The sequence below is a fragment of the Cetorhinus maximus genome, chromosome 9 (genome assembly GCF_964194155.1).
Source record: "Cetorhinus maximus chromosome 9, sCetMax3.hap1.1, whole genome shotgun sequence".
Taxonomy (NCBI): domain Eukaryota; kingdom Metazoa; phylum Chordata; class Chondrichthyes; order Lamniformes; family Cetorhinidae; genus Cetorhinus; species Cetorhinus maximus.
Window position 1 is genome coordinate 127,055,288 of NC_135887.1, and position 20,010 is coordinate 127,075,297.

At 42.8% G+C, this 20,010-nt stretch overlaps 1 protein-coding gene across 3 annotated transcripts in view; it reads left to right on the forward strand.

Moving 5' to 3' along the window:
- Positions 1-20,010, forward strand: part of LOC144685008 (protein kinase C-binding protein NELL1-like) — an 814,339-nt gene that overhangs the window by 16,268 nt on the left and 778,061 nt on the right. For all 3 annotated transcript variants that reach the window (XM_078549518.1, XM_078549520.1, XM_078549521.1), the window contains exon 4: positions 4,949-5,119. In XM_078549518.1, coding sequence (XP_078405644.1) covers positions 4,949-5,119 — 171 coding nt within the window. The remainder of the gene's footprint in view (positions 1-4,948; positions 5,120-20,010) is intronic.

Genomic DNA, 20,010 nt, shown 5'->3' on the forward strand with positions numbered 1-20,010 from the left:
GTGAGGTTACAGAGCTTTGACTTGTTCCATTGGTTGTGGGATTCCCTAGCTCCGTCTATCATGTTCTGCTTCCGCTGTTTAGCGTGCATGTAGTCCATGTGCTATAACTTCATCAGGTTGACGTTTCATTTTCGTGTCTGCCTGGTTCTGTTTCTGGCATGCTCTTCTACACTCTCATTGAACCAGGGTTGGTTACCTGGTTTGTTGACGATGGAGGAGTTTACTCAATTGAAACCCCAGAGTGAGGTGACAAATTCCTTAGGCCAAGCCATTTTGGAGCAAGCAAGATACCTGGGTAAACCTTGAGCAATTCTTGCCGTGGACTTGATCAGAAAAGGCTGAATTGACTACATATGTCTAATTTGGAAATCCAGATGTGACCATTTGCAGTTCTGATTAGTAAATAACTGAGTAATAGACACCATCATTGGGCATGAGATCACAATAAATGTATTCGTACGTGTGTATTTAACCTTTTTGTGCTTTTGTTGGCAAAACGATAAGATGAAAAGTAGAGTGATTGTTGTGAGGGCTTTCCTTGATTACTGAATGGATGTTTGCTCAGGGGATATACACATGTGAAGGTGCTTAGGCTTATCCTGGCAGCAGCACACCTGTGGCATTGCTCATGATGAATTTGAAGTTATGCTGTGGTGGGGAGGGGCGCAAACTGCTGTTAAAAGAAGGTAGGAAGTTATTTGAAAGAGACAAAAGCAACATAAGTGTTTATGGATTGGTTCCTGGAAAATAAATAAACCACGTTCCTCTTAGTGACTACAGGTAGATAATGCATTCCCTTCAAGTCAAATGTCGCTATGTTCCGTAGACTCAGAGGGAAGGTAGTTTTAGTGGATACAGGAGGCTTTCTCCGCATGCTAGTGTTACATGTTAGTGTATGCTATAGTTTGGTAGTGGCCAAGTCTTCTTTGAGATTACCTGAGCCCTATTACCACAAATTTCCGGCTGCTTAGACAGTGTCAGATTTTGAACAATTCGAGAGACAATCCTAACTCATAAGCAGCAGCATTTAGGGAAGTGCAATTATTTTCTTGTAAAGTTTTTATTTTTTTTGTATGCCTCATATAGCGCTGAAAACTTTACTTCCGGTTCCTCAGCAAGAAATGGTGGCTGAATGGCTTTTCAGGAATTATTTTGATTGCTTTCATTGGTTTGCCTGTTTTATTCATCAGTTTTACTGACCATTCTGAACTAATTGTTCTTGCACATTTGAGTTTTGCAATGGTTTACTTACCTACGTTTTCCATGTTCAAGTGTTGGTGGGATTTCCCAATGTTCGGTAAATTGAATCAATGGGCTAAAAATGTGTCACAAGATTTGAGTAGAATGAAAGTGTTTATGCTGTTGTGTGACAGATAAAATTCATGCCGGATGCAAGACTATATATCTTTTTACAGTTGACCTCCTATAGAATTGTTCATGAGAGACTGAGACCTAGAAAATGTAATAATGCTTGATCTGCCTCTTGAATGCCACTGCTCAGGTAGTTTTTGTGAAAATGAAGTCTAAATAGACACATGTAATTAATTATATGTGTGTGCAAATTAGTGCTCATTTAGGAGGCTATTGTTAGTTGCACTACAAGCTTTAGCACTCATTTTCTTTTTCTGGAATATGTCAGTGAGTGCTGCATGCAAAATCTATATAAATTATGCAAGGTTTTGCATCTATGTATAACATCATAAGTATGACTGTAGATTATACAGTGCTGCTGATCTGCAGTGAGTACTTGAACAGTGCAGACCAATAATCAAATTCCCAATGCTCAATTCCTTGGGAACATATGACCCAGCAAATATATATTTTATTCTCAGCTCACAATTTTAATCTGTTTTGCCCTACTTTTCTCTTTTTAATTATTGAGCTTGCTTTTTAGTTGTCACTTTAAAATTATTTTCGGTATTCTCCATGTAAAAGTTTAATGGTTTCCTTTTTTCCTCCAAAATGACAAGGTGTTTAGTTTCTGCACTGCCTGACCTGAATTTTTTTTCACCGCATGAGCTTTGTTATGTAGCAAGGTCCTGGCCTGCTCAGAATCTCTTCTCTAGCAAAACTTAGCCGTATCTCCCCCCCTCCTTCCTCTCAGGCCACAGCATCAGAGTTGGGCCTGAGGATTCAAATACAGAACAGCAAATTTGCTCAACTGTTCAGGAAAAATAAGCTTACAACAAAATGGAGTGAGTCAGGAAATCAAAGAAAAGTACAAAATAAGTACTAAAAATGGAGGAGGTGTGTCACCGGCCTTCAAATTGGAAGATGAGAAAGAATGAACGAGAGGAGAAAGAGGCTTATACGCGAAGAGGCACAAGCTATGACATAGTTGAAAAGAGAGTTGAATACCTGGAGAAAGGAGAGAATATAGAGGTAAAAACAGGCCTAGAGAAAGAGGGCAATAAAACAATTGAGGGAAACGTGTACAGACCAGAAAATGCTCTCAGTACTATATAGAATGAAGGAAAGAGAGTGGAAGTCAAAGACAGGAAAATGCAATGAATTAGAATGAGGGATGATCAGAGTGCCGTTTGCATGAAGAAACAACACATTTAATTTTTAGTTTTGTACTTGAGACATGCCCACACTGAGAAGCTTTTTTGAATTTCCTTATTGCTTCTTTCTGTACCATTTGGATAAACAGATTGGTCCAGAAATTCATTTAGGCCTGTTTCTGAGTGCAAAATGAGTGTAGGAGGTGATTCCTGTGCCTGAAGCTGGAGGCCCAAGTATCACGAGAAAATGGCCTTCGGACCAAAACTGCTGGAATCTGCAGCACCTCCACAGGCTCCATATAAATTTTAAAAATGAATTAAACGCTTGCTGCGCTGTCTAGGATGTATCTACGTCTAAAAAACCCTAAGTGGATAAGGCTCAATGCCTGCTCTGCTTGGGGGAGCCAGTTTCTCAGAGGTTCTAAAACAGGGATAAGGCCCCTTATTTGCATATGCAAGAGACCTAACACCTGTTTTAGACACCCACCCCAGGCACTTGAACTACCTGACTCAATTTTGGCTTGAACTATCCTTGAAGTACAAGACATTGGTCCCTGAAATTGGATCTTGTGATTAATTTACAGCCATAAACGGGTGTAATAAGGTCTAATCTCTACCCAATTTGTTGTTATTCACATTGTTAACACTGCTTGTCTAATTTTTGGAGCTGTCCTGACTCTCACTGCTGCTGTCTTATCTTAAGCTAGTCTTGAGTCTCCTGACTTTAAACCTTTCGGTATCTTGTTCTGGAGGTCTTATGGTGTAGTAGGTAGCATCCTTACCTCTGGAGTCAGAAGCTCCAGGTTCAAGTCTCACTCTAGCACTTGATGGCCAAGGAAGGTGTCTTCATAATGTGGGAAAACAGACTGAGTATCAATTTGTAAATCCTTTACATGCCAATAGCAGGCAGCAAGAGCAGGAGAGATTCCTGGTCAGCCATGTGATTGGAAGAAAGTTAGAGCCTCGATCATCACTATCCATAGCTCTGGGTTACAACATATGTGTAAAATTGCATGTTGCCACCACAACTTGGACTCCCTGAGTGACCTTTAACACAGCAGCACCACCACTCTGCTTTGCTAAGACTCTTCCATGATCATTTACTTGGAGCTCTTTGACATTTAAGTGCTGTTTGTATCACTGATCTGTTTTACCGTGGCATCACCAAAGGCAGTATTCCTTCATGACTGTCACTCAGTCTGACTTTGTTAAGGATAATTTAACATTGTTAAATGACTATTGTAAAATATACAGTTAACTTTTAAAATGCACTGCATGAAGTGTTTTATGGTTGAGGACTTTACTGTTGCAAGTAGTTAGTGCAGACATATAAAATTTATTATCTATTGCTTATCAATACTCCACTATTTTAATCCATGAATCCGTCTATAATTTCCTTCATACCTAATTCAAGTTCGAGCTACAAAGCAGGACATGATAGTTTTCCTAACCCATGCTCTGTTGTGTAGGTGAAGTCATTTTCTAAGACATAGAAAAAGTACCATGTACAAGAAGGAAAGAAAATTAGATTGTATTAAATATTCAAGAGAACATAAGGGGGACAAGAAAGTGCCATGTGAGCTAGGTTTTATTCAGCACGGCAGGACAAGAATGGTCATGGTTCAGTAGAGAAAAGTACTGAAGTCCAATCTGCTCCTGAATAGCTGAGATTTTACAACAGCAATTCTGAAATGTATCAGGATACTATCTGTTGTTGAACATAATCAGCAAGAAGCAGGAAGGTCCATGGTACGACTTGGTATGGGTCATCCATACCGCAGCCCAGGTAGAAGACATGAAAGAAATTTTCTTTACTACATGCCACCATAACATTCCTTTACTTTTAGATTAAAAGTATACTCTCTGCCATACTTCATGCTCTGAGACAGTTTGGACAGTCTTTAGTTGTGACCTGGCTAGGATAGATTAAATCTGCTTCGGGTATTATTAGAGGTCCTTTCATTCATGAAAATCCTAGTTGTCTCCCTTTCAAAAAGATAAGAAACTAATGATTTCTGGGGTGGACACAGTCAGCACTTGTACTTTTGTATAAAAGGCGTGTTCAGGAGGAAATGTTTTACTCGCTCTATTAAGGACAATGTCTTGTCACTCAACTATAAGCCAGATGCTTGGTCCAATGGATAGGAACTGAGGATTAGCACTTGGTGAAGTGGTTTTATTTGAGAAAGGAAAGGAAGATCACATGGGCCTGGTCTGAAATTTCTTAAAGGAAACAGACATGTCAATATTTCCTTGTTGGTTGTAAGACTTGAATATTAAACTTGCAAAGAAAACCAAACTGTTCTCAAATCAGTTAATAGAATAAATCCAGCATATGTGTTGTAATAAATACATTATTACTGTAATGTGTTGATCTTGATACAGTGTGCACTGAATCTTAATCTTAAATAGTTTGATCTTACTCTCTGTTGTACTGAACACAGGTATTTTGAACTGGAGAGCAGCGGCCAAAGGGATGAGATACGATATCACTACCGTTTCAATGGTAAACCCCGAACTGAGGTGTTTCCATATCGACTCGCTGATGGACTGTGGCACCAGATTGCACTCTCGGTCAGCGCTTCCCATCTCTTATTACATGTGGACTGCAACAAGTAAGCTTTGGAATACTGTATTGATGGTTAGAGGTATATGGTTTGCATGATGCACGGAACTCTTGATATCGGATGCTGTCAAGTCCACATCCTCTGACTCAGTTGAATCATGTTTCTTGGCTATAATTTTTAATAACCTTGAGTTTTGATTCATCCTATTTTGAGAAAATTATTCACCATTGGTACCAGAAAACTGGCTCATTGAAGAATGGGATGGGAATGCGAGATGAGCCAGGAAAACAAATCCCCCTGAGACTGGAGGACAGACTGCGTTTTTTACTTTCGATATGATTTAGGACAATATAAATGCTCACCAAAAGCAGTTGCTTAAGCATAATACATTTCTGTACTGTTGGCTGGAATGCCAGGATGAACTTTCCAGTTTGTCCAATGATATAATGGAGCAATCAGTATTAATACCTGTTTCAATATTGACTTAAAACGGGAATCCATATTAAAACCAGTTTGACCAATGTTTAAATGCAGTAATCAGATTAAAACCAGTTTGGCTAATATTTTAAGGAAGGAATCAATATTGAAACTAGCTTAAACAATGATTTAATGAAGGAATCCATATTAAAACCAGTTTTGACAACTTAAATACAGCAATCATTATTAAAATTAGTGTGATTAATGCTTACAAGATGGTCTGCAGGAACTCACCAAGGCCCCTTAGACAGCACCTTCCAAACCCACAATCACTACCATGTAGAAGGACAACGGCAGTAGATAGATGGGAACACCATCTGGAAGTTCTCCTCCAAACCACACACCATCCTGACTTGGAAATATATCGCCGTTCCTTCACTGTCGTTGGGTCAAAATCCTGGAACTCCCTTCCTAACGGCACTGTGGGTGTACCTACACCACATAGACTGCAGCGGTTCAAGAAAGCAGCTCACCAGCACCTTCTCAAGGGCAACTAGGGATGGGTAATAAATGCTGGCCCAGCCAACGAAGCCCACATCCCGTAAATGTATTTAAAAAAATAACTGAAGGAATCCCTGTTGAAACGCAATTTGAACAGTGATTTTTAAGCATATCAGGTTTGACATTTTACCTGAGCTGAACTTAAGAAGAAACTTGAATGATTTCTTAATCTAACCTGTCAATCTAACATTTAGCCCACTGCTCTCTCAGTATGCTTCTGCAGTTTATAAATTTGCTCTGTTTAATAAAGCTTTGTATGTGCCAGTTAAAGGACCTAGCAAACTCTTGACTAGTTTTAATTTTTTTGTTAAGCCTGTGAAGAACCGGTGAAATTTGTTTTTGTCTGAACATGCAAATATCATTACATTCGACCACAAAAACTCAGCCCAATCGATGCAAGTTATCTTCTAAGTGCTTGGCAAGATCTCCTGCTTGATTGAATGTCTTTCAATGTCAGCAGTAACACAAGTTTTTGTTTCCAAGAGTGAATAGACTTCTGACCCAAGGAATTTGGGAAAGCTAATAAATATTCTTGGTAATCAAATGGAAAACCCTGAGTTAAATAGTGAGCAAATCCTGACCCAGCATGTTTTCCTACCATTTCATGTCTGATAATGTAGCACATTTATTCAGTTAAAACCTTTGCTTTGTCAGTCATTGCTGTGATGCTTGGGTTTTAACATCTCATTCGAATGACAGCATCTTCAATATTGCATTGAGATGCCTCCTTAGGTTATGAACTCAGATCCTTGAGTTCACAGTCAGAGGTGAAAGTGTTAGCAGCTCAGCCAAGCCGCTATTAATGGGGTATGGTACAGTTTTTAATAACGTGGCTGACCTTCCACTGTTAGCAGAACATTTTTCTGACAACATTTTTTAAAAGAATGTTGTTTTATACTATGTGTGTTTACAAGAGGTGTGACTTAACCCTGCAAAATCAAATAGCACTTTTTTTTGATTTCGGCTATGTGCAATGCTTCGCAGGGCCACATGCATTGCCTATCGCTAGTTGTCCTGAAAAGGTGTTAGTGGATTTACCTTATTGGTTTGTAGCAATGTACAACTGAGCAACTTTTAGAGCCAATCACATAATGTGAGCTGGAGTCACATCTTGGCCAGACCAGGCGGGGGTTACGGACTCCCTTCCCTGAAGAAACTTAGCCGGATTTTCATGCCAATTTTTTTTTTCTGAGGCCAGGCAAAAAAATGCCAGATTTATTCCATTTAAATTCACGATTGTCATGCAAGATCCAAACTCTCAGGTTGTTAGCCTCATGCTGTAGCTCCCGCACCACACCTTTTGTATTGCTATTAGATCTTTGCTATTGTGAAGCTTGTGTTTCAAGACCAAATTGGAGCTGTTCAAAGAAACCTTTCTCACAAAGGACTGCTGAAGACTTTAACGATGGTGGGGTCACTGCAACCAATCATTGGGCCAAAGATTAGGGGCCAGTTGACTGCTCAGCTAGACTAAGAGGACAACTGTTAAGAATCTGAGCTCCAAATATATACATGATTGCCATTGATAAAGTTGATGTGGCTTTTGAAACTGGTTGAATTGATCTGAAATTGTATTGGAGATTCATTTGGCTGGAGCCTTGGCAATGGACAGCTGCCTGGAAAGTAGAAGGCATGGTCTCATGATGTGTTGCCTGTCTTACACAATACCTTTACAATGAGTATGCAGAAACCAAGAGTTTGGTACTATAAAAATAATTAATCTATAGGAGGGCATGAATGGGTGGTAGGGTGGTGGGGGGCACTTTTCGTGGTGAGGTTAATATAAACACTTGGCCTAAAATGATCCTAAAATTAGGATTCAGTTCAAATCATTGTCAGGTTCAAGGTGGGGAGAATATAGTCTGATAGCATTTTATTTGAAATGGAGACCTCTGCAGATTCAAGATCTGATATTGTAGCAGATTACCTTGTCCAAGGGGACAGCTGTCAGTGTGGTTCACAGTAGAGTTTTTGCTTCTTTGTAACATTTGCGTCTACTGGTGATAAATCTATCTTCTAATCTTGTTATGAAAAGTACATTTTAGTGAATTATTTAGGAGCCTGTGGCTGAAAATAGTCTACCTGTTGTGTGATCGAGAAATCTTTTAGTATTTGTGTCATGCAAGAATGGAAATTTATTCTAATTTATGTTATAATTTAATGCTGGTAGTGCCTAGTGAATGTGATGGAAAGTAGTCAATCAGTATCAACACAGCTGAAAGGATAACAATATTTTTTAAAATAGTTTCTCTAAATATATAGTATACAGTTTCAGTGAAGATAAAGGTTGTAATCTGGTAGACGGATTTATAAATTACTCAATCTTCCCTTTGTTTAAAGAAAATAAACCGTTGATTTTTACGATCCCAGACAGCTAATGAAAAGATTTAAATTATTAACTCTTTATAGACAGAATATAATGCTTTTTTTTATGGTATCTAGTACTCCAGCTGAGCTCTGATTTCTGTAGAGGGTCACACTTTTCTGTATATCTCTTTGCAGGTACAAAGTTTAACATCAAAGCTTTAGCATTGGCTAAGTTGGTCACTCTCCCCTTTCTGAGTCAAGAGGATGTGGGTTCAAGCCCCACTCCAAAGACTTTGGGCCCATGATTCAAGGTGACACTCCAGTGGAGTACTGGGGGTGTTCTGCATTGATGGGAGTGTTGTCTGTGAAATGAGATGTTAAAATTAGGCTTTTTCTGCTTGCTCAGGTGAAAATTAAAGATCCCATGATATTATTTAAAGAAAAAGAGTGTTGTGGTCGCCTTGCCTGTATTTATCCCTCAACCAATATCACTACATGGATTATCTGCTCATTAACAGTTTGCTATTTGTGGGGCCTTGCTCAGTACAAACTGGCTGCCTTGTTTCCGCACATTACAACACTGGCTACACTTAAAGTAATTTTATTGGTCGTGAAGCACTTTAGGATGTCCCATGGTCATGAAAGGGGATATGTAAATGCAAGTTCTTTCTTTCCATATTATTTTTAGTTTAACCTGCATTAAGAATTTCAACTTTGATTTTTGACAAACCTGATTGCTTCCATGCAACCTGTATAAAATTAAACTGTTGAATATAGTCACTTTTCTGGCATGTTACATTATGCCATATTTTTCAAAGGCATCACACCTGAAAGAGGCACTGACTATCGTACATCAGAAGGCCTTCAACCTTCATTGTCATATCCGAGAGTAACAATCAGTGATTGCTGATTAGGAGGCCCCTGTTAAACTACCAGTTGAATATTGGACTTTTAAAAATTTGTTCCTGGGCTGTGAGCGTTGCTGGCAAGGGCAGCATTTGTCGCCCATCCCTAATTGCCCTTGAGAGGGTGGTAGTCTTCTTGAACTGCTGCAGTCTCTGTGGTGTAAGTACAGTGCTACTAGAAAGGGAGTTCCAGGATTTTGACCCAGCTACAGTGAAGGAATGGCGATATTTTTCCAAGTCAGGATGGTGCGAGGCTTGGAAGGAAGCTTGCAGGTGGTGGTGTTCCCATGCATCTGCTGCCCTTGTCCATCTAGGTGGTGGAGTTCGTGAGTTTGGAGGGTGTTGTCGAAGGAGCCTTGGTGAGTCCCTGCAGTGCATCTTGTAGATAATACACACTGCTGCCTTTGTGTGTCGGTGATGGAGGGTGTGAATGTTTAAGGTGATGGATGGGGCGCTGATCAAGCGGGCTGCTTTATCCTCAATGTTGTCAAGCTTCCTGAGTGTTGTTGGAGCTGCACTCATCCAGGCAAGTGGAGAGTATTCCATCACACCCCTGACTTGTGCCATGCAGATGGTAGACAGACTTCGGGGAATCAGGAAGTGAGTTACTTGTTGCAGAATTCCCAGGTTCTGAACTGCTCTTGTAGCCACAGTATTTAAGTGGCTGGTCCAGTTAAGTTTGTAATCAAGCCCAGATTGTTGATGGCAGGGGATTAAGCAATGGTAATGCCATTAAATGTCAAGGGGCATGGTAAGATTCTCTCTTGTTTGAGGTGGTCATTGCCTGGCACTTGTTTGGTGCAAATGTTACCTGCCACTTATCAGCCCAAGCCTGAATGTTGTCCAGGTCTTGTTGCAGGCAGGTATGGATGACTTCAGTAACTGAGGAGCCAGGAATGATGCTGAACACTCTGCGGTCATCAAGGAACATCCCCACTTTTGACATGATGGGAGGGAGTGCCATTGATGAAGCAGCTGAAAATGGTTGGGCCTTTGGAACTCCCACAGTGATGCCCTGGGGTTGAAATGGTCGGACTCCAAGAACCACAGCTACTTCCTTTGTGCTAGGTATGACTCCAACCATTAGGAGTTGGAGTCCTAATGGATTAGGACTCCATTAGGAGCCCTAATGGTGGTAGGAGTAGGCCATTCAGCCCATCGAGCCTGCTCTACCATTAAACTAGCTCATGGCTGATCGACTACCTCAACACCACTTTCCTGCACTATCTCTATATCCCTTGATGTCATTAGTCTCCAGAAATCTATCGATTTCTGACTTGAACGTGCTCAATGATTGAGCTTCCACAGCCTTTGGGAGTAGAGAATTCCAAAGATTCATCACCCTCCGAGTGAAGAAATTCCTCCTCATCTCAGTCTAAATGACCTACCCCTTATCTTGAGATTGTGTCCACTGGTTTTAGACTCACCAGCCAGGGGAAATATCTACATCTGCTGCGTCGCGCCCTGTAAGCATTTTGTACATTTCAGTGAGGTCACCCCTCATTCTTCAAAACTCTAGGGAATACAGACCCAGTCTCCCCAATCTCTGCTCACAAAACAATCCCACCATCCCAGGGATTAGTCTGGTGAACCTCCGTTGTGCTCCCTCTATGGCAAATATATTCCCCCTTAGATAAGGAGACCAAAACTGTACACAATACTCCAGGTGCGGTCTCACCAAGGCTCCATACAACTGCAGCAAGACATTTTTACTCCTATCCTCAATTCCCCTTGCAATGAAGGCCAACATACCATTTGCCTTCCTAATTGCTTGCTGCACCCGCATGCTAGCTTTTAGTAACTCATGAACAAAGATACCCAGGTCCCTTTGGACACCCGCACTTCCCAACCTCTCACCATTTAAGAAATATTCTGCCTTTCTGTTTTTTCCTACCAAAGTGAATAACTTCACACTTATTCACATTATATGCCATCTGCCATGTTCTCGCCCATTCATTTAACCTGTAGAGGCTTTTCTCCTGATTTCCGTTGACTTCAATTTTGCTAGTGCTCTTTGGTGCCACATTTGGTCAAATGTTGCCTTACTCTCACCTCGCCTCTGGAGTATATACCAAGGCTGTAATAAAGTCTGGAGCTGAGTGACCATGGCAGAATCCAAACTGAGCATCGGTGGGCAGGTTATTGCTGAGCAAGTACCACTTGATAGCAGTGTTAACATCACTTTGCTGATGATTGAAAGTAGACTGATGGGGGATTTTGTGGATAGAACATCACTGGGCAATTTTCCAAATTGTTAGCTCGATGCCAGTGTTCTAGCTGTACTGGAACAGGTGACTTGGAGCACAAGTTGTCAGTCCCACTGCCGGGATGTTGTCAGGGCCTGTAGCCTTTGCTGTAACCAGTGCCTTCAGCCATTTCTTGATTTGCTGAAAACTGGCATCTGTGATGTTGGGGACCTCAGGAGGAGGCAGAGATGGATCATCCATTTGGCACTTCTGGCTGAAGATGGTTGCAAATGCTTCAGTCTTGTGTTTTGTACTGAGGTGCTGGGCTCCACCATCATTGAGTTTGGGATCGCTGTGGAGGCTGCTGCTCCTGTTAGTTGCTTACTAGCCACCATCATTCACGGCTGCATGTGGCTGGGCTGCAGAGCTTTGATCTGATCCATTGGTTGTGGGGTCACTTAGCTCTAATGCATGCTACTTCTGCTGTTTCGCATGGTAGATGTCCTGTGTTGCAATTTTAAACAAATTGCACTGCCTTTGTAGGTATGCTTGGTGTTGCTCCTGGCATACTCTCCTACACTGCTCATTGAACCACAGTTGATCTCCTGGCACGATAGTAATGTTAGAGTGTGGGGTTTGCCAGACCGTAAGATTACAGATTTTGGTTGAATGAAATTCTGCTGCTTCTGATGGCCCACAGCACCTCATGGATGCTCAGTTTTGAGCTGCTAGATCTGTTCTGAATCTATCCCATTTAGTATGGCGGTAGTGCCACACCAAACAATGGATGGTCTCCTCAGTGTGAAGACAGGGCTTTGTTTTCATAAGGACTGTATAGTGGCCACTCCTACCAATGCTGTCACATACAGAGGCATCTGTGACAGGTAGATTGGTGAGGACAAGGTCAAGTAGGTTCCCTCACCAACTGTCCAGCTCCAATGTCCTTCAGGACTCAGCCAGCTTGGTCAAAAGTGGTGCTATGGAGCAACTCTTGGGATGATGGTCATTGAAGCCCCCACTCAGAGTGCATTCCGTGCCCTTGTCACCCTCAGTGCTTCTTCCAAATGGTGTTCAACATGGAGGAGTATGGATTTATTAGCTGTGGGAGGGCCGTAGGTGATGATCAGGAGATTGCTTTGCCTGTGTTTTACCTGATGTCATGAGTTCATGGGGTCTGGAGTCAGTGTTGAAGTCTCCCACGGCCATGGCTGCTACGCCTCTGATGGGTCTGTCCTGTGGTGGGATGGTGATGCAGGAATTGGTAAGGTTGGCTGTAAGCTATGATTTGGTGAGTATGACTGTGTCAGCCTGTTGCTTGACTAGTCTGTGGGATAGCTCTTCCAGTTTTGGCACAAGTCCCCAGATGTTAGCGAAGTGCACATTCCAGGGTCAACTGGGCAGCTCAATGCTGTGTGGCTCATCCAGTTTTATTCTTTCTTGACTTTTCTGTAGCAGTTTTGATACAACTGAGTGGCTTGCTAGGCCATTTCAGAGGGAAGTTGGGAGTCAACCACATTGTTATGGATCTGGATTCGCATGTGGACCACACTGGGCAGGGATTGCCAGATTTCCTTCCCTAAAGAGCACCAGTGAACCGGATGGGTTTTTATGACAATCCAGTAGTTTCATAGTCACCATTACTGAGTCTAGGTGTGGTATTGGGATTTGAACTCAAGCCTCTTTTAGTCTGGGCCTTTGGATTACTAGCCCAAGTAACATTACCACTACATCACCATTCACACAATATTGAAACAAATCAAAAACAGTTTCTTTCAGTTGGGAACTACCAACAGAGAAGGAATCTAGGCAGGAATCTGTACATATTTTTTCCAGACCCTCTTTTTTTTCCCCCTTTATTCATTCATGGGATGTGGGCGTCACTGGCTAGGCCAGCATTTATTGTCCATCCCTAATTGACCTTGATCTTGTTCAGAGGGCATTTAAGAGTCAACCACATTTCTGAGAGTCTGGAGTCACATGTAGGCCAGACCAGGTAAGTACAGCAGATTTCCTTTCCTAAATGATATTAGTGAACCAGATGGGTTTTTATGACAATCATTTCATGGTCATTATCAGACATTTAATTATTGAATTCAAATTCCGCTATCTGTGGTGGTGGGATTTGGACCTGGGTCCCCAGAACATTAACCTGGGTCCCTGCATTATTAACCCAGTGACAATACTGCTACTCCGCTGCCTCCCCTAAATCCTGTGTAAGCAAGAAACAGAAATCAGCCAATCAAATTGCTCAAATAATTGTGCTTTTGACTTCTCAACTGCCTGAATATATCTCATGTAAGTGATCCTTATGCAAAAGTCATAAACATTGTTTAGAATTAAATACTTTCAAGCCCCTCCATGGTTTCACCCCACCCCCCACCTTTGACACTTTGGGTAGAATTGTCCCAAAATTGCACTAAGTGCGGTAGAGGGTGGGAAAAGGAATCTTTTACCTGCCTGTCGCAAAGGCTGCTTTTCGTGCCACATCATCCCAATCCTGTCTCATTAATCGTGCATTCCTGGGAAACACACTGTTTCGATGGTGGGTGGGCTCTCATTTGCCCGCCACACCGTCACCTCGCCACTTCATCACGCTGGGTGCCATATGTAAAGTGTATCCGTGCACACACCTCTCAGTGCTTCCAGCCCAGAACTGCTGCACAGAAGACATGGCCTCAAAAGGCAAGAAGACTGCAGCCCCCAGGTTCAGTGGCGCATCCCTGGGATGCCTTCTGGACACCATTGGAGCACGCCGCGATGTTCTGTACCCCTGCCTTGGCTGCAGGAGGCCCATCAGCCTCACCACTCCGGCTTGGGAGGTGGTGGCAGAGGTGGTCAGTGCCAATGCTGCACACAAGAGGTCGGCCATGCAGTGCAGAAAATGGATGAATGATCTCATCTGTACTGCCAGGGTAAGGCAACCATCTCATCACTCTAACCTCACACACTCTCAAGCCCATCACACACGCATCTCACTCTCTGCCAGCTGAAAAGACATCACCTTCTCACTTTCTCACATACCCTTACATCTCCTTCTGGCCTTATCTCCTCTGGAGACTGAACCCTCACCCCCTTGAGGCCACTTGCACAGATCAACATGTGTGTCCACACACATCCTGAGATACCCCCCATTCCCAAGTAATACCATAGCCCCGAAGTCTCTTCCCGTGCCCGAGGCTAATTCTCCCCCTTCCCCAAGCAAGCCCCAGCCCTGCAGCCATTGATAAGCTACTCCCGCTTTACGGCTGGTCTGGTAGGTAGAGATCTGCCCGTGAACCCTCCTAAAAGTGATGTGGTGCTGCCTGCGAAGCCTGGCGCTGATGACTGTGAGTGCTGCCCGAAGCAAGGTGGGCAAACAAACCTCGAAGTCTCGAGCGAAGTGCAGCTCGCCAAGTGCAGGTCGTTTATGTACAGTTATGAAGCATGTCGGCGTGATTGCATGCCATTGTGCTTGGATGATCCAGCGTGGAGGAATGATTCCGGTGAGCTGGGCTTATAATGATATGCAGATGTATCCCAATAAAGCTCCCGACATGCAGCAGTGGGAAACGTTGCCCACCACTGATGGGCGGAGTGGATGGTTGCATGCATGTTTCACGAAGGCACGAAACCGATTTTTGACCTTCTCGACATATTATCCACTCACACTGCCAAGCATACACCCTGCCAGTGGGCATGGAAAATTCCACCCTCTGTTACCCTTTGTGCCCTGTTGCTCTTCCACCATTAGTTGTCACCCATTCAGTTGCTATGCTCCCGTTACCTGGAAGTCCCTCACACTGTTTGAGGGTAATGTAGTGGCTATGGTAACAGCTGACTGGCCACGTGTTCAATTCCCTTTGGTTATCACCTTGGGCTCTTGCATCTAAGCCTGAAGGGTGTGGGTTCAAGTCGCACAACAGAGACTAGAACCAATAATCCAGACTGGTGCCTCAGTGCAGTACTGAAGGAGTGTTGCACTGTTGGCAATACTGCCTTTTGGGTGAGGGGTTAAAACAATGTTCTGCCTGCCCTCTTGCATTGATGTGAAAAATTATGTGGCTTTATAAGAACAGGTGTAGGCCATTCAGCCCCTCAAGTCTTTCTGTCATTCAGTGAGATCATGCCTAATCTTTGACCAAACTCTATATATCTGCCTTCGCCCCATGTCTCTTCATGCCTTTGGATAATAAAAATCTATCAATCTCAGTTTTAAAATTTACAATTGACCTCGCATCAAGCGTTATTTGCAGAAGAAAATTTCAAACTTCTTTCACTCTTTGTATGTAGTTTCCTAATTCCACTTCTGAAAGATCTGCTCTTAGACTGTGGCCCCGAATTTGAGATTCCCTAACCAGCAGAAATAGTTTATCTCTATCTATCCTATCTGCTCCCTGCAATATCTTGAAAACTTTGTTCAAATCACCCTTAATCTGAATTACAGGATATAAAACCCTAGCTTGTGCAATCACTCCTTGTAATTTAACTCTTGGAGTCCATATACCATTTTGGTAAACCTAATTACACTCCCTCCAAGACCAATATATCCTTCCTAAGGTGTTGTGCCCTGAATTTCTCACAATTCTCCAGGGGTGATCTAACTAGGTTTTTGAATAGCTGAAGCGTAACTTCTACCCCATTATATTCTAGTCCTCTAGCTATAAGGGCCAACATCTCATTAGCCTTTTTGATTATTTCCTGTACCTATTCATGATATTATAATGGTCTAATTACCTGGACCTCCAAGTCCCTTTGGTCATCCACTGTATCTAGCTTTTATGCTTTTTAGGCCTAAAATTTGCCTCCATTGAAATCCATTTGATACGGTTTTGCACTTCACTTAATTTATCAATTTTTTTGTTGGAATTTTACACTCCCATCTACACTAAATTACAATGCAGCCTACCTTTGTGTTATGGGGGATTTGGACATGTGGCTTTTAATCCCTGTTTGAACAAAAGAAGGGGGTTGCTTCAGTTTCCTGGCCAATAGTTATGCTTCAATCAAAATCACTAAAAACAGGTTCTTTGGTCAAGATTTCTTTGTTCCTGGAACTTTGCAGGGCATTATTTGTCTGTAGTGTGCCTCTTACATTACAACAATGATTACAACAATGATTACACCTCTTACATTACAACAATGATTACACTCCAACTTCATTGCCCATTAAGCGCTTAGGAATATCCTGAAGTCACAAGCCTGCTTGTATTTAAAAGTCTTCAATATTGATGAAGTTGTAGAACAAGCTAATATTTCAGCATCTCGTGCCCTAAGATGTTTCCTTACCCTACCTGTTGGGTTTCTGATTGCAGCTGTCATGCTGAGCCATGACTAGATAATTCTTAATAAGGTCGGAAGATTGGAGCGATGAATCCTTGGCTCATCCACTCATGCATTAAAGTGACATGCATTCTGAGCCAAGATGTGACAGTAGCGGCAGCCTTAAAGGAACACTGGCAGAGATCCAGGAATAGTGAGCTGATTTTCTTTTCTCCTGGTGTGCAGCATAGGAACTCAGTTTATGGGTGGGGACAGGGGGATGGCAGGGATGGTGAGGGTTAATTCTACTTTCGTGAGTCGGGCCATCACAAGCACCAAAACCCTCTGAGCACGTAGCATTCCTTCGACTCTGATCCCTTTGGCACCACAGTCCCTTCAATCCACCATTGGTTGCTATTCCTCCAGCTATCAGGACCCCGTGGGCTAAATTTTAGTTTACAAAAACAGGCGGGCTGGGTTTGGGTCAGATATTACCTGATTGAACCCTGACCCCAACCCACTCACTGCTGGGTTTTACAGATCTGGGACTGGTTGTGGGTAGCCAGCTCATTCCCAGGAAGTGGGTTGGCAATTTAAGCATCTTAATGAGGCTGGAAGCCTCTGATTTAACCTGCTTTGCAGGGTTTGCAGTGGGCAGCCAGGCCTCCTGACCTCTGGAAACCTGATAGCTGAAGTGAGACAAGGACGGCTTTAAGTACAATAGAAGTGCCTTCATGGCACTGCTTATGGGCTAGGAGGAGCAGGAGTGCTTACCGCTGGCCTGTTGCCCTTCTCTAGCACCTCCCTCAAGCTCCACCACTCTATAAACCCCCTCTCCTCTTGCATCCCTCTGTTTACAAAGGCCCTCAGGATCAAGGGTTGGCCTCCCCACGCCTTGAGGTCAGAGAATGGATCCCTGCCAGGATTGGACACTGTGCCCTGGTTGATGAGATGACCTGTCTGATTCTCCAGCTTGCTCCGGAATGCTGTCCATCCACCTGGAAGTGAAGGCTGTAAATCAGGCTGACTTCTGGGCAAGAAACCACTCAGGGCCAAAAGTCCCAAGTTAACGAGTTGAAACTCTGCAGCATGCAGGGAAACTTGCCCTTCCAGGGTTCCTGCCAGAAACACCCTCCTGCCTATATAACCCTGTAAATATCCAAGCCTATGTTCTTGAATTCTGTCCCTAAAACTTTTTAGCTACCCCATATCTTTTAAAACCCTTCTTCAAACCCACCTCTTTGACCAAGCCTTCCTTAGGTTAGCCTTCCTAATATTTCCTCCTTCAGATTTTGTTCGGTTTTGCTTCTGTGAAGTTCCTTGGGTCGTTTTCCTACATGCTACATTGTTGCTGTAAGCAGTAGGGGAAGTAAAAGCGTAGCGGTATTGTCACTGGATTAGTAATCCAGACACCTCTGGGGACCTGAGTTTGAATGCCAGGTGGAATTTGAATTCAATAAAAGTCTAGAATTTAAAAGTCTAATGGTGACCATGAAATGATTGTTGTGAGAACCTATCTGGTTCACTAATGTCCTTTTAGGGAAGGAAATCTGCAGTCCTTACCTGGCCTGGCCTGGCCTACATGTGACTCCAGACCCACAGCAACGTGGTTGACTCTTAAATGTCCTCTGAACTAGGGCAATTAGCTTTGGGAAATAAATGCTGGCCTGGCCAGCGATGCCCACATCACATGAACAAACTTTTAAAAAGTATTAGAATTCTAGAAATCAAAGTTGTCATGTAATTTTGAAACCATTATATGTATATTTTTAGGATTGTGCTGTGGAATGTTTGGGCTCATTTGTTGTTGCAACTTTTCAGCATTCAGATGATAGCCTACATTTTAAAAAAAAATCTATCCTCCAGTTTCAAAGGGCAATGTGGAATGGGAACAATGATAGATCTTTCAGAGTGCGGGCAGAGGCATGATGGGCTGAATAGTCACCTTGTGTACAGCATGATTTAGTGATAATTGGGGAGGTGAGTTGCACGAGGGAGGTCTTTCACATACTCTCGGTGGAAGAAGAACTCTTCCTTGCTGCAACACTGTATTGTGCCATAAGGGTAAACAACATGTACACTTTGGTAGACAAAAGCGGAGGCTGGAAATCTGAAACAGAAACAGAAAATGCTGGAAAAGCTCAGCAGGTCTAACAGCATCTGTGGAGAGAAAAAAAAAGAGAGAAGGAGTCATACGGACTTGAAACATTAGCTCTGTTTTTTTTCTCTCCACAGATGCTGTTAGACCTGCTGAGTTTTTTCCAGCATTTTCTGTTTTTGTTACGCTTTGGTAGAGATAGTTTACAAAGTGCAAGTGAATTTCATGTCTTCTCTAACCCTTGTGGAGTTGCATAGTGAACCACTAAGTTACCTGGCAGCCTGAATTATTTGCTTTGAGCAAGATTGTGCTAGTAGGGCCCAAAATAAAGATCCGAAACCAATGTTGAGCTGGGGTACGTGTCATTTAAAGGAAAAGAAAAAAGATTAAATCAAAATGGGGGAAAAAATTGTATGACTTGCTGTTGAGTTCATTTAATTACAAGTGTCTTTCCCTCTGCTGTTTCTTATTCTTTGTGTCAGAGCATACTGCGCCCAATTAGTTAAGCCTTGTGGGTTACTGTGGCATATGTTCATGCAAAGAACTGCAGGTAAATATTGTTGAGGACTCTGTTCCCATGCAGAGTTTATACTAACTACCTCTCCTTGCAGTTAAGGTGACTTCACAAATGTTGGGCTTCAGCAATATTTTACCAGAATATTGCGAATAGCAGAGATTTCTTACAGAAGTAATGGTAGTATAGTATAGTGACTATGGCCAGGATATTGAGGTCGGCGAGCGGGGGGTGTAAAATGATGCGGGATGACGTCGGGCGGAACTCCTGACTTCACCCCGCATCATTTCAATTTCAGGTCAGCGGAGGCACAGCCAAATCAGCTGTGCACCCGCCGACCTGTCAACGGCTAGTTGAGGCCATCTAAAAACTAATTCAAGTAGTTAATGGACCTGCCCGTCCAACCTTAAGGTTGGCGGGCAGGCCAGGAGCCCTGGCGGGCTTCAGAAAAAGCATGAAACCTCATCCACAGGCGGGATGGGGTTTTATGAAGGTTTTTAAAAATTTACTAAAAGTTTGAATGAAAGTGACGGACATGTCCCAACTCATATGACAGTGTCACATGAGGAGACATATCAGGGAAATTTTATTTTTGTGCATTGACCATTTTTGAATTTGGCACTGATCTCCCTGAGGCAGCACTTAGCCTCGGGGTGATGAGTGCGATCTTTCGTGCACATGCATGAAAGAGCACAGTCCCGGCTTAGGGAATC